Below are 13,884 nucleotides of genomic sequence, written 5' to 3' on the forward strand. Positions count from 1 at the left end.
ACCTTGTGCTCTAACTGTGCCACAGTGTCATGTAGGAACGTCAAACTGGACACCTCTTGGGTCAAAGATGATGCCTGTTGATTTCAAGGTTCATGGGGTCAAAGGTCAAAAGTCACAGATGACCTTGCGCTCTTACTATGCAACCATGTAACTTTGACACCTCTTAAGTCAAGGGTGATCACCATTGATTTCAAGGTCATGGGGTCAAATGTCAGCCTCACGGTTGACCCAGAGCTCTAACTCTTCAACAGTGTCATGTAGGAAGGTCAAACTGCACAGCTGGACACCTCATGGGTCAAAGGTGATGCCTGTTGATTTCAAGGTTCATGGGGTCAAAGGTCACAGGTAACCCCTTTGTTAAAACCTTGTCTCTGCTCCTAAATGTGACCCTTTTGTTTCCACCAAGGAGGTTCTGTTTCCGGTCGTGTCCGCTGGTTTGTCTGCCTGTCTGTTAGCAAAGATCAGGTAAAAACTAAAGAACAGATTTGGAGGAAATGTTCAGGAAATGTTGGGGTTGTTACAAAAAACAGTGGCTTACATTTTTTTTAGTGATCCAGATTATGAACCGGATCGCACTGTTTTCTAATCACGCCGTGGCCTTGGAGGAGGTTTGCGCTCTCTGAGTGCTTCTAGTTACTTCCCTTTTTTTTTTCCCTCCTCGTATCAAAAACTATACAACCGTGACTTTCCACAACAGGGTCTCCTGTCGTCATGTTTGCTCGTCTTGCAGCAACGTTTTAAACACCAGGACCACTTTTACCTAGCGTGTGCAGATTTTTTGACAGCGCAATCAGCATCATCTCATACTACATCCCGTCCGGTAACTCCTCAGGTTTCCCCCCCTTGTTGTAAGCGATGCCGCATCGATTTCCGATCATTTGTATTCCTTTACTTTCACAGCGGTCCGTCGCTCCTCCTTCTTCTCTTCTTCCCTCTTTCTTATTTAAGCTTTTTGATGTTTTGTCGTATTCTGTTACTGCGCCGCGGCGGAAAAGCTCAGTTTCCAGACAGAGACCATCTGGTTTGGCCGCCCCTCTGATTCACCTGCCTCCAGTAGACACAGTCAACGGGTTTGAAACGGGCAGTAAAATGAACTCTGACGCCCATCCATAAATATTCCTTTTTGGTTTTTATTGAAATAAAACTGGATTCATTATACGGGGACACCATTTTCAACTGAACACCTCAGCTTGTTTTCAATATCGGGACGCAATGAATAAAAAAAAAAAGGGGGGTGGGGTGATTTTTTTTGTTTATTTATTTTTTCCAGCTCAAGTAACTCGACTCGAAAAGGTTGGGTCTATTCTCGACTTTTGCAGACGGCAACGTGTCAACAATTGTTTGACAACTCTGAAATAAAATCTGTGTTTAGCTGTCACGCGCTGTCAGTCAGTGTGAAAAGGACACTGTCGATACGAGGATGAAAGATGTCTTCAGTGCACTGTTTCTGGCTCCGTGGAGCTGTCGGCTGATTGGAGTTGGGGAACTTGTTGAAACCCAGATTCGGTTTGAAAAAAGCACGAAGGAACCTCGGCGAAATTAGCCCTGAGCTAATTTTATCACCTGTTTTTTTTTTCTTTTATTTTTTAGGTTTTGTCATGTTTTTGCCCCGTGTGAGTGTGTTTCTTTGCCTTTGGCTAAATATCTCGTGAACGACTGGACAAACTTTTGGAATCACTCCAGTTCAAGATGGCCGCCACAGCTAAGCGACCTCGGCACACGCAGAAATGGACATAACGCTGCTAATTTTAGAAATACGGAGCTAAAATTTGCTATTTTTGTAATATGACCTTGAAGCACCAACTGGTCGCACAAGATCTGCTTTTAAAACGTTGCCATTAACTGATAAAGACAACTGTGTCTGTCTGTTAGCAAAATATCTCATGAACTACTGGATGGATTTTTAATAAACTCTCAAAAAATTATCACTGGGTGTAGATCTACAAGTGATAAACTTTTAGAGTCCACCCCATTCAAGATGGCCGCCACAGCTAAGTGACTCTAGCACACACAAAAGTTGCTGTAACTCAACCAGTTTTATAAATATTAAATAAAACTTTGGTGTGGTGGTGATTAAGCATTACCCTTAAAAGAGAGTTCAGGCACTACATGTTAACCAATGTTTTGCTTGAAACTTGAACAATAAATGTTTGCATCAATCTTGTCTGTCTGTTTGCAAAAAACCACTGGACAAATGAGGGATATCCACTGGACAAACTGTAACGAAAACTCTCAGAAAGTAATGACTGGATGTACGAAAGTAATGACTGGATGTACGTCTGCAACTGATTAACTTTTGGAATCACTCCAGTTCAAGATGTCCGCCACAGCTAAGCACCCTCACCAAACACAGAAACGATTACAACTCAGCTGATTTTGGATAAAACTAAGCTAAAATATGATACGTTCGTAGCTGAGAGTTATAGCTAATATAAACTTCAAGCACCGACCTTCTGCACAAGATCCGTTTTTTAAAACTTTGCTATTTACTATTAAAGTCAACTGCGACTGTCTGTTAGCAAAATATCTCGTGAACCACTGGACAAACGTAAATGAAACTCTCAGAATGTAACCACTGGATGAACACCTACAACTGATTCACTTTTGGAATCACTCCAATTCAAGATGGCCGCCACAGCCGTTCAACATCAGCCGACGCAAAAGTGGCTGCAACTCTGTCAGCTTTACAGACGGTAGGCTCAAATTTGGCGAGGCAGTAGCTGGGAGTCACCCCCAACGCATCCTCTGAGCGCTGTCGCGTTTCGCAAGACCTGACGAAAAATGCGTGCGACCACGCGCCGTCTCTTTTACGAGGTTTCCACTAAAACCTCTCCGTCCCTTTTCTCAGCGTAATAACATTTTGATTCAAAGCCCCGCCATAAAAGGCGGTGGGCCTTTAATTACGCTCGAAGCCGTGCTCAACCTGACTGCTAGCTGGATTACCAGTTTGCAAAATAAATTAACGAAATTTCGAACACATTTTTAATTTTTTTTTGTTTTTGTTTTTTTTGGAGGGAGGGTCCCTTAAACACCGGATTCTCTTAAGGTATGCTGGACAATGAGGGAGGGAAGAAATTGCCCCGCTAATTATCCACTTGTCTATATTCAGCCACGTACTCTTGCATTATTCACATCTGCCAGTCGTGTGTGTCGCTGCGATGAGCTGCAGTTAGCAAGCCCTGTTATTATTACAGGAGCTGTCCTCCCCTCTCTTCCTGCCACGCCAAACTAACTTGTCTAATAGGGAAAGTTTCCCCCCCAAAAAAATGTCAGCCAGTTTTCAAAGCTCTCTTAAACATGTTTCTGTGTCTCTGCATTAAAAGAAATTTAAAAAATAAACGTCTGCTAGGCCTTTAATAAAAATTAAAGGCCTAGCATCTTTTGAAGGACTGGCATGCCAGACGCCGGAGTTGTTAAAAAGAATTCTTGTACCGAGCAACGATGTGGCCATTTTGGTCAGTTCTTGACAATAATGTTATGCCTCAGCTCACAAATGACTCTCGTGACTCTTGATAAACTTGTTTCTGCTTTTATTTGGAATAGTAAGTCCCCCAGGATACGTAAAGATTTTATGCAGAGACCTCGACCCATGGGTGGATTGGCTTTGCCAAATTTCCAGTCCTATTACTGGGCAGCTAATATACGAAACATGCTATATTGGATTAGTGACTTTCCTACAGAAACCCCTTCTTGGGTTCACATTGAGTTGTTTAACTGTGGCCAGACTTGCCTACCTGCTTTACTAACCTCCGCTCTCCCTTTGGAAATATCTACCTATAAATGCAATCCTGTGTTATATAACTCCTTGAGGATCTGGGTACAGTGTAGGAAAAGATTTGGGCTACATTTTATGTCAAATAAAACTCCTATTTGCTCAAATCATATGTTCCCACCTTCTATGTCTGATTTTGCCTTTAGAATTTGGAAAAGAAATGGATTAAGTAAGGTAAAACACCTTTTCATTGATGGGATATTTGCATCATTTACACAACTCATAGAACAGTTTAATATCCCGCGTACACATTTTTTCCGCTATTTGCAATTGCGGCATTTTGTGAAGAATGGATATCCCTCATTTCCTAAACCACCTGAGGAAACGACTCTGGATAAAATCATAGATATAAAGATTCATAAAAGGGGGGTAATTAAAGAGATCTATACTATACTGCTAGATCTACAATCTCCTTCTCTTTCCATTATTAAATCACATTGGGAGAAAGATCTTGCAGTTACATTAACAGATGAGCTCTGGCAAGCTATTCTTCACAGGGTACACTCCTCTTCTATATGCGCTAGGCACGGGCTCCTTCAGTTCAAAGTCCTGCACCGGTTGCATATCTCTAAAGAAAAGCTAGCTAAGTTTTATCCTGGGACTGACCCCTTGTGTAACCGATGCAAGTCAGACGTTGGTTCCCTTTTTCACACTTTCTGGGCATGTTCAAATCGTAATACCTATTGGACATCTATATTCAATACACTCTCAGAAATATACAATGTTAGATTTGACTCTCCTGCTTTAACTGCAATTTTTGAAGTCATACCTCCAAATATTTTATTTTCCAAGAATAATTCGAATACACTAGCTTTTGCTACGTTGATTGCGAGGCGTTTGATACTTCTGAGGTGGAAACAGGAGGCACCTCCTACACATGAGCAGTGGCTTGCAGAGCTCATGAGGTTTTTACATTTAGAAAAGATGAGATGTACATTGGCAGGTTCAACTGCTAAATTTGTCAAGGCATGGCAGCCATTTCTACAATACATGGAAACATTTAAGATGAGTACCCCGTCGTAACTAAATTACTGCTTCTTTTGGTTAGCTGTAAAGTGAAGAGATTTTTGTATCTTCATTGTTTTTTTTTTTTGTTTTGTTTTTTTTTTGTTTGTTTTCTTTCACGTAAGGGTTTTATATGTTAGCATGGACAGCACTGTATAAAACTTGAATGTTGTAAGGAACATGCTGTAAAAATTGATAAATAAAGTTTAAAAAAAAAAAAAAAGACTCTCGGGGTTCGGCCATTTCGTCCATTCCTGTCTGAGTGTATTTAAACTTTATTCGTATTTTGCTCTGATTTGTTTCATCTTTGTGGTGTGTTGTTTTGACCACTTTGTGATTTTTGTCATTAAAGGCATTGGACTTATTATATAAATTACTTACTTGAAAACTTGTTTCAAATTTTAGCTCAATATATGGTAAAGTGGCTGAGTTATAAGCATTTTTGTGTTGGCTAAAGTCAATTAGCTGTGGCAGCCATCTTGAATCGGACTGAATCTTAAACTCAATCAGTTGTAGATGAACATCCAGTGATTACTTTCTGAGAGTATCAATAAAATCCATCCAGTGGTTCATGAGATATTCTGCTAACAGACAAAGAGTGTTCACGACAACAGTTATTGCTAAAATTTTGAGCAAAGATCTCACACAACGAGAGCATACTTTGAGTGTGTGTCGTGGATGACTCTTGGCTACAACCACAACAAAGTTTAGCACAATACCTGCAAAACTGAAAATGTTATCGCCATTTTTGTGTCCTTTAAGATTAGCTGCCTGTGGCAGCAATCTTTACACTGGTTCACTCCAAAAAGTAATCAGGTGTAGATGTGCAACCGATGATTATTTCCTGAAAGTTTCATTAAAATCTGCCCATTTGTTTATGGGTTTTTTTTTGCTAACAGACAAAAAGGGTCGACTCCTACAAGTAAATACAACATTTTAAACAAAGACCTCGTGCGACCTATTAGCACTCAGATTATGCGTTGGGGAACTGTCTCCGCTTTAATTACACCACATTTTAGCTCAACATCTGTAAAACTGACTCAGATTTGCTCAAGATTTTTTTGAAAGTCAGTTGGCTGTGGCGGCCATCTTAAAACTGTTAAATCGGCTTTCGCTGGCGGGCGATAACAAAGACGGAACAGGAGAGCCGACCATGTTTCAGCAGAAGGCACGTGAAAGGCAAAACAGAAAACCCGTCCGCGGTAATCCTCCTCACCTATAGGCGTGCTGTGGAGCAACACCTGCTCCAGGCTGCGTCCGTCGTTGTAGAGGGCGAGGTGCCACGTGCCGGGGTCCATGTACTCGATGAAGCCCGTCTCTTGCAGGCCGCTCAGCAGCAGGCCTTTGGGAGCTCTGGCGGCGGAGACGGGATCGGTCAGGGACCTGGGCAGGGCCTTCCCATCCAGCAGCTTCACGAAGTCGAACTGCACACAGGCACACGGGCACAGAGTTATCATCCGGCTGGCGCCAGCGAGACGGGGGGTTCACCAAACCTGCATTAATTCAGCGGATATCTGCGAGTCACGCTTGGCGCGGTGACGCGGGGCTGCTTTCGGGTGAAAGCCGAGCTGGGTGCAAGGAGTCGGGGAGTGCTATTACTGTGGAAGTGCAAAATGAGAATCCACATAAAACGAGGGGGAAATCGCTGATGCACTGCGTGTCCGAGCAAAAGAAAAAAAAAAAAAAAAACATCTTGTGGAGGGTCCAGTTTCGCGGGTGAGTTCTACAAAAGCAAAAGTAGCTGGAAAAATAGTGCAAAGAGGCAAATGACCCAGCGAGCCCTCTTGGGTTATTTAAACTGGCCATGGTCTGGTTAGTTTAAATATCGGTTTCAAAGTATACCACAGTGTTCAAAAGTCACAGCTGCAAAGTCACTAATTATTCCGTCATACTGTTCCCACAGTTTGAAACTCTAAAAACAAGATAACAGAGACAGGGTGTATTATTATTTTCGTTTCCCACCCTCCACTTCTGTGGCTGCACCTGCTGCTCTCGGCTGTCATTCAATTATGTAGGGTAGCTGACGAGGGTGGGAGGAACTCCTTTTAACCCTTTGTGCTCGTTAAGAAAAAAAAGAAGAAGAAGTTGTGGGTTGGCTGTACATTTAACCTGCAAACTACTCAGTCAGTCGTGGCTCGTCTACCAGAGAAGCAGCTCCCGTCTCTCCTTTTAAAGAAGCAAACGTTTGCAACGAGCTACAAGAGTTAGCAGCTGAAATACGGCTCGCTACGAAGGCTGATAACCGGGGCAAATTATTTTAACGTTACTAAATAAAGAGCAGAACAGCACAGAAGTGGTAAATTTCTGCGTAACAGGCACACTTCCTTTAGAATTATAAATATAAACTGACCTGGCGCTACAGTTTAGTGTGTGTCGAATAAGACAGGAATACAACAATTCTGCTTTCTTATTTCTCTTAATGGAAAACCCCGCTTCATTTCTTGCTACATAACAGTTGGCCAAACATAAAACAGTCTCTTAAAGAGGAAACCTCAGCGCCCCAGTTAATGAACAGCATTCATGTGAAGCGCTGCCTACAGTGTCGTTAAACAAGCTGCTCGTGGTGAATTATGTCCATAATGTCCCCTACAATCTGTTAAAACCCCAAAAAGTAAATAAATACATTTTAAAAAATCACTGTTTTCCAACTGCCTGCTATCTGGTGTGGAATTTAATAATGAATCCCAGTACATGCGAGTGAATGAGGGGTTTAGCTTTGCTCTTGAATATCACTGTAAATCAAACGGTTATAAATAGAAAAGCGGACGTCAAAGTGGTTTAAAATCCGTCCTGAGTGCAGGGAAACGCTGACAGGGTGACTGTCAACACGTCTCCCGATTCATATCTGCGCATTAAGATTAAATAAGTATGCATAAATATGTTATAAGGTATTAAAATACCATTATATCCCGAATATAATCATACGCGACAGTATCTAGGCAGCAGTGGGCGCTGAGCTTGCATTTCAGATTGTAAATGAAAGCAAATGAGGTTTTTATTTTATTTTTTTCTTTTAATACTGAAAAGAAGTGAGGCTGTGGTGTTTTGGCCCAAGGTTCTCACACCAGCCCATGTTTAGTCCCAACAGCGTCGAGACGAATTGGAGCAAATCTTCATCTAAAACTGGAAGCTTAGTGGACGTTTGAAACCGCTGCTTTTTGGCGGAGATCGGCGAGGATAAACACGCAGCAGTGCTGAGCAGACACCCAGCACTGCCGGTGGGACCGCCCCGTAGGACCACCCCGTAGGACCGCTCTGTCTGTCTGTCGGCGCAGGTCTGGTAATGATTACCGAACGATTGGCGTTTTTCTATTTTTTTTTACAAATCCAAATTCGCCTCCATCCTTTATGACATCCCCGAGGCATCCTGTTGTCAGCGCACAGCTCCATGTTTCTATGACAAGTTAAATAAAACTGTCTTGTTTCATGTTTTTATCCGCCAGTAACTACTACTGTCTCCATTCGCAGCTGTCAACTCAACAAGGCAAGAGAGGGTTTGGTTGTTTTTTTTTTTTGAAGACGTTGATGTTATAATCGTAATATCAGCAGTAGGCTGAAAGTTCTTAGACGTTCAGACCCCGGATCAACCCTATTCAATTAGTGGTAAAATGCCAGATGATGCTTCCTGGGATTCTGGGGTTGTGTGTCTCCCGTGCTTTCAGTCGTTTGTGCGTGACGACTAAAAGCAGTCAAAGTTTAGCTACAGATATCCAGGGCTAAACGAGACCTACAAATAAGCTCAGCGTTGAAACTGCTTAGATCATGAGGAGTTTTTAGTGTTTTTCCTAAACGTGGCTATGATCACCTGCTCTTTACAGGTCATCTCAGAACTCCTTTAATAAATACGGCCTTTTTAACCGTTTCCAACGCATTTAGTGAAAGCAGAACGTCTTCCTTCTCTGCGCACCTTCCTCTTTGCAACTTGAAGTCATGTCAAGCGCAAACCTAAAGCCATCCTCTGGCGTGTTGGAAGGCCATTTTTTTCTGAGGGGGCTGGGTGCAAATTCAGCTCTAATATCACACAAGACCAATGCTTCCAAAGGCTAGGTTAGCCAGTAGCAGAACGATCTTGTTTGCTTTTTTTCTTTTGGACTTTGGTGGTAATTCATCGCAACAAAAGCCAACTCCTCATCAACGCCCACGTTGAAACTAAATACCACACTCTACCAGGGCTGTGTGCCTAAATGGATGCCACTCGTCACGTGGTCGTGGTGACTGAATGGACAAGCGGCGCCATGGTCAAAATGGGCTTTCGACGTCTAGTCGTAGCAGCATGCCTGAGTCGTGTTCATGTTATAACTGCACCAATAAATGCAAAAAAGCATCTGGAACATCCTTCCATAGCTAAGTAAGCCTACATTATACAATTTTGCACAAATTGAGTTAATTTATCAGGAAAAACTACTTTTAAAACGTACTATGGTGGTAAATCTACTATGTTCACACTGACACTTTCTGGCTTTGCTTTTTATACAGGAAATGTATAACATGGCTGTTTTAATCTCCAAATTCATGAGACTAACTTCTGCTGCATGTCTAAGCAGTAATTTGGATCTAGAATTAAATTCCTCACATCCTGATTTCCTTGAAGCTTCAGCTCCTTCCGGTCTGGATCCTCCAACATATGATTGTGTTGGTTTTAACTGTAAACTTTGACACTAGTGTTGTTCCTATATTTGATAAAGAAGTGGAGGATGTTCCAGGCCTGCATGATGACAATCCATCTGTCCGATCCACGTCCTCCTAACTTCAGCTTCCTGCTGACTTCTGGCTCTCCTCTGCCTCCTTCGGCTTTCATCGTGTTTTAATTTCCTGTACCCGTGTGGTGAATTTTAGGAAGATCTCGCGTACAGCTGAAGACCTACATCATTTCAAAGACGACGTGTCTTCTCATCGACACACACGTGTTTGTTGACATTGCTCCCATTTTGGATCCTCCACGGCATCAATGACAGGAAGAGCTCCCTTTCTGTTTTTAACTCTATGATGCCACCGTGTACATATAAAAACTATCGACAAATCATAAACAACCCCAGAAATCAATCTCTTACTTTTGAACAACGGTTCATGCGAGTTTTAAACAGCTGCTTCTTGTAGCAGCCACCCGTGCTGCGGGGCTAACTCAAGCTTGCACGGTAACGGCAACGAAAGGCGGAGATTCACTTTCTGCTGATCTTTGTAATCATGTAACCGCCTGTGTTCGTTTGCCTGTCAGCAAAATATCTTGTGAACTACTGAACGTATGTCAATGAGACTCTCTCAAAAAGTACTTTTCAGATCAACCGAATTCGAGACAGCCACCACAAGTAATCGGCCTTAGCAAACAGAAAAAAAATGCTCTGTCTGTCAGTTTTACAAATATTGTGGTCTTATTTGGATTCGGCAGTAGCTGAGAGTCACTCCCAACACATACAGAAGGTGGACCTAACTCAGCTACTACCACAGCAATCTTTAGCTCAACATTCGTAAACTAACTAAATTAGAGCCGTGCGTGTGTTGTTTAATGCTGATTAGCTGTGGTGGCCATCTTAAATGAGACTGACTCCAAATGTTAGTTAGTTGTATATATCTATATATCTAAAGACATATAGATATTTACATACATCCAGTGGTTTCTTTTTGAGGGTTTTAATCAAATTTGTCCAGTGGTTCCCAAGCTATTTTGCTAACAAGACAGATGGATCAGCACACACTCACACAAAAACACACAATTACATGATTGCCAACCTTCCCCGGCAGAGCTCGCCTTAATAAGTCCGTGCTGCCCGTGTGACTGATTTCATCTCGGAATGGATAACTGTGGCTGCGACAGGGCACCGGTCCGCACCTTTCAGGCACCTGTTTTAAGCACCAACAGCCGCAACGCGAAGCCCAAGCTGACTGCGCGACAGGCGACAGGCGACAGGTGCAGAGTCTTAGTAAATCTGCTCCTCTCCTACGGGCTTTACAACCTGCCATGTTAGTTAAAGCATCGGCACACTTTAGCACCCAATTTTCAAATGGAGCAGACTTTTGTTTCATCTGTCTAAAGCATTTTTTTTTTTTTTTTTTTTTTGGGGGGGGGGGGGGTTCTTTTCCTCCTTCTCCACTTCTTCCCACCCTCCTCTCCCTCTCTCCCTCTCTCCCTTCCTCCATCCATCCTGAGTCCTCCTTGAACTATCAGCCCTCGCTGAGTTTCATTCCCCCTGAGGGCTCTGTGTCACACTAATGTCAAAAACAACTAATTAGACCTCTTCATGCAGACAAGAGCAGGGGCGCGCTGATGTTAAAAAGCAGATGACTTAGTGTGTGTGTGTGTGTCTGTGTGTGTGTGGTATCTTTGCGTTGGTGCTTGTTACATGGCACAGGGCCACTCTATAAAGTGTGTGTGTTTGCGCCTTAAGACACAGAAATAATTGTTTCCCTGGAAAAACAATGCACATGCACACTTTTAAAGTCGGTTAGAAAAGATTTCTGTCCCCGTGGGGAGACTTTCGTCTTCCAAGTACTTTTTCAGTTGTAGAATTGCAACATTTACCAGCACAGCCTCTATCTGCTGCGTGGGAAACTCAGCTTTGATTACTTTGCTTAATCTGGGGGAATGGGGGGGGGGGAAAGAAAGGTGGAAATAGTTTTCCATCATTTGGAACATTGTGTTCGAACACAGCTGAACTCACAATTAAATTGTTCTTGTTTGCATTCCCCCCCGTTGTCAAAAACCGGTTTGAAATGGTGATTCGTTCACGGCTCATAACTGTTACCTGTTTAAACAAGAAGATAACAATCCACGCTCGGCTGCGCTGACATATCAATCAGAGTGTTATTGTGTTCTCATAAATTTGCCTGACAAACGCGCATAAATACAGTTTACGGGCACCTGTCTGACTGCAAATCAATAGCTGCAATTGTGAGCGACAAATTGTTCCGACGGGATGCGGAGAAGCCCTGCGTTCAGAGAAACGAGAAATGTCGAAAGGCAGTCATAATCAGAGGAAAGGAAAAACCCGAGGTGACCTTTTTTTTTGGAGCATTTGGTGGCTTGGATTCGCGAGGAGAGGAAAGTCCACCCTCTGGTAATTCTATCAGGACATCATAAAAATCCTCCGGTCTGCACCGGGTTCTGAAACGATTCAAATCTCACCTCAAGCGTACGAAAACGACACAACGGATTCCACCGTGTCGTTATTTATTAAAGCCGGAACGAAGGCGAAATGGGAAAGCTGCGTGAAGGCAGGCCACCTCACGACTCGGCAGCTTGCAGAACCACCTTTTTCTCAAAAAGACCTTCTCTGTGTGTCTTTATCGCATCGTTGTGGAGGAATTTCGACCCACTCTTCCTCACAGCGTCGCCTCGGTGCGTAAAAGGTTTGTTGACTCCGTTTCCGAACAGCTCTCTGAATGTCCCACCGCTGTGTTCGGGATCTTCGTTCTGTCGCATCACGACCCAGTTTGCTCCTTCAGCTCTCAGACAGTCGTCCTCACATTTAACTCCAGAGTCCGCGGTCGACTCGATGACTGTAAGGTGTCCGGAACCTGTGGCTGTAAAAGCAAACCCAGACCACCACCCCTCCACCACCATGCTGACAGCTGATATGAGGTGTTTGTGCCGATATGCTGAGCTCCATTTTCACCAAACAAGTCTCGAATGATTTCCTCCTGTGAATGATGGACTCCAACTAGTTTGGAAATGACCTTTGACCCTTCCCAGATTGATGAGCAGCAACAGTTGATGTCTTTCTGCCTTGGCATTAACACAATGCCAAGGCAGAAAGACATCAGCAGCAACCTGGCTGCTACTTTCCCTCTTAAATCCTATAGAAGCAGCATTTATGCCCTATTTTAGGCTTAGTTTTGGTTAATACATAAGAACAGGGTGGAATCTGTTTTGCGTTTTAAAAATCTGTTAAAAATCAGATCGTTTTTACCACGCTCTGACCCTGGAACTGATAGTCTTTTTCCCACGGCTGTATTCTAAAGGCAGTCTGCCTTGGATCCAGAGTTTTAATGATTAATTTAGCCCCACATAACAAAACGTCCTTGCAAGGGGGAGAAAAAAAAAACAGCTTTTCTGTCTGTGTTTGAAATGCCTTTTTGTAAGATCTTGATTGAGATACAAGTATAATGCCTTTTAAAAAAGAAAAAAAAAAAAGAAACCCACCAAATGCAAGGCCAGTGTCAAAAACACTCGAGTGTGGATGAAAGGACGAGAAGAGAAAAGGGTGCGTCGGTGCGGGGCCCCGAATCAAAGCGGCCCATATGGATGAGCAGCGTGAGGCAGCCGGAGCGGTCTCTACCTGAGTGTGCGTGGGCGGGATGTTCCGGCGTCCGTAGACCCCCAGCAGCGCGTTGTGCGAGAGCGAGAGGTTGAACTTGACGTAGGTCGGGTGGTGCACGGTCATATGGAACCTCCAGAAGAGGCCCGGCGGGACGGCCTGGCTCTGCTGCGTCCCGATGTCGATCTCGCCGCGGTCGATGGCGCGGCCTCTCACCCACTTCTCTGCAGGGGGAGGGGGGGGAGGAAGCACAAAACAGGCCTTCCCGTTCAGTCACATCCGGCAGATTTATCAAGGTGGACAAGCAGTCCCATTCAGCATCACAGGGAGTAATTAATAACCAACCCGACGTCCTATAACATCAGGCTGATCTGCAGCCCGGCTAATTAAGTGGGACTGAATAGACGTCCGAATGACTGAGTGCTGCTTTAAAGAAGAAGAAGAAAAAAAAAGATGCTTTTCAAGATACCATGCTTTGGTGCTCTTTTGGATACACTGTGCATGAAGATGAACTGCTTTGGGAAGGCAGTGTTTGGTCTGAAAGCTGTCTACCGGGGCTTTGTCGTGAGCTATATTAGCATCTTCTAACGAAAAAGGAAGATGGGTGTGTTAGCGTGTGTGTTTCAAAGAGAAGGCTGTGGAAGAGAAATAAGTGAGGAAGACACACACACACACACACATGCATTCACAAACAGCACGTAGAGATAGTGTCTTGAGTGAGAGGTTGTCTTTGTGTGAGAAGAGAATAGGTCTTTGCAACCGTCCCTTGGCCATCAGCTCCTCTCCTCTCCATAAGCCTTTATCAAGCTCCAGGACTGAATCTTTTGTGTAAAGGAAAGGGGGGGGGGGGGGGGG

The 13,884-nt window shown here is 43.6% G+C and overlaps 1 protein-coding gene across 2 annotated transcripts in view; it reads right to left on the reverse strand.

The window, feature by feature from the left end:
* Nucleotides 1-13,884, reverse strand: part of tenm1 (teneurin transmembrane protein 1) — a 265,666-nt gene that overhangs the window by 129,457 nt on the left and 122,325 nt on the right. For both annotated transcript variants that reach the window (XM_017419725.2, XM_025006695.2), the window contains exons 7-8: nt 13,051-13,253; nt 5,994-6,201 (exon numbers count right to left, since the gene is read on the reverse strand). In XM_017419725.2, the coding sequence (XP_017275214.1) occupies nt 5,994-6,201; nt 13,051-13,253 (411 nt within the window). The remainder of the gene's footprint in view (nt 1-5,993; nt 6,202-13,050; nt 13,254-13,884) is intronic.

The sequence above is a fragment of the Kryptolebias marmoratus genome, linkage group LG9, assembly GCF_001649575.2.
Source record: "Kryptolebias marmoratus isolate JLee-2015 linkage group LG9, ASM164957v2, whole genome shotgun sequence".
Lineage (NCBI taxonomy): Eukaryota > Metazoa > Chordata > Actinopteri > Cyprinodontiformes > Rivulidae > Kryptolebias > Kryptolebias marmoratus.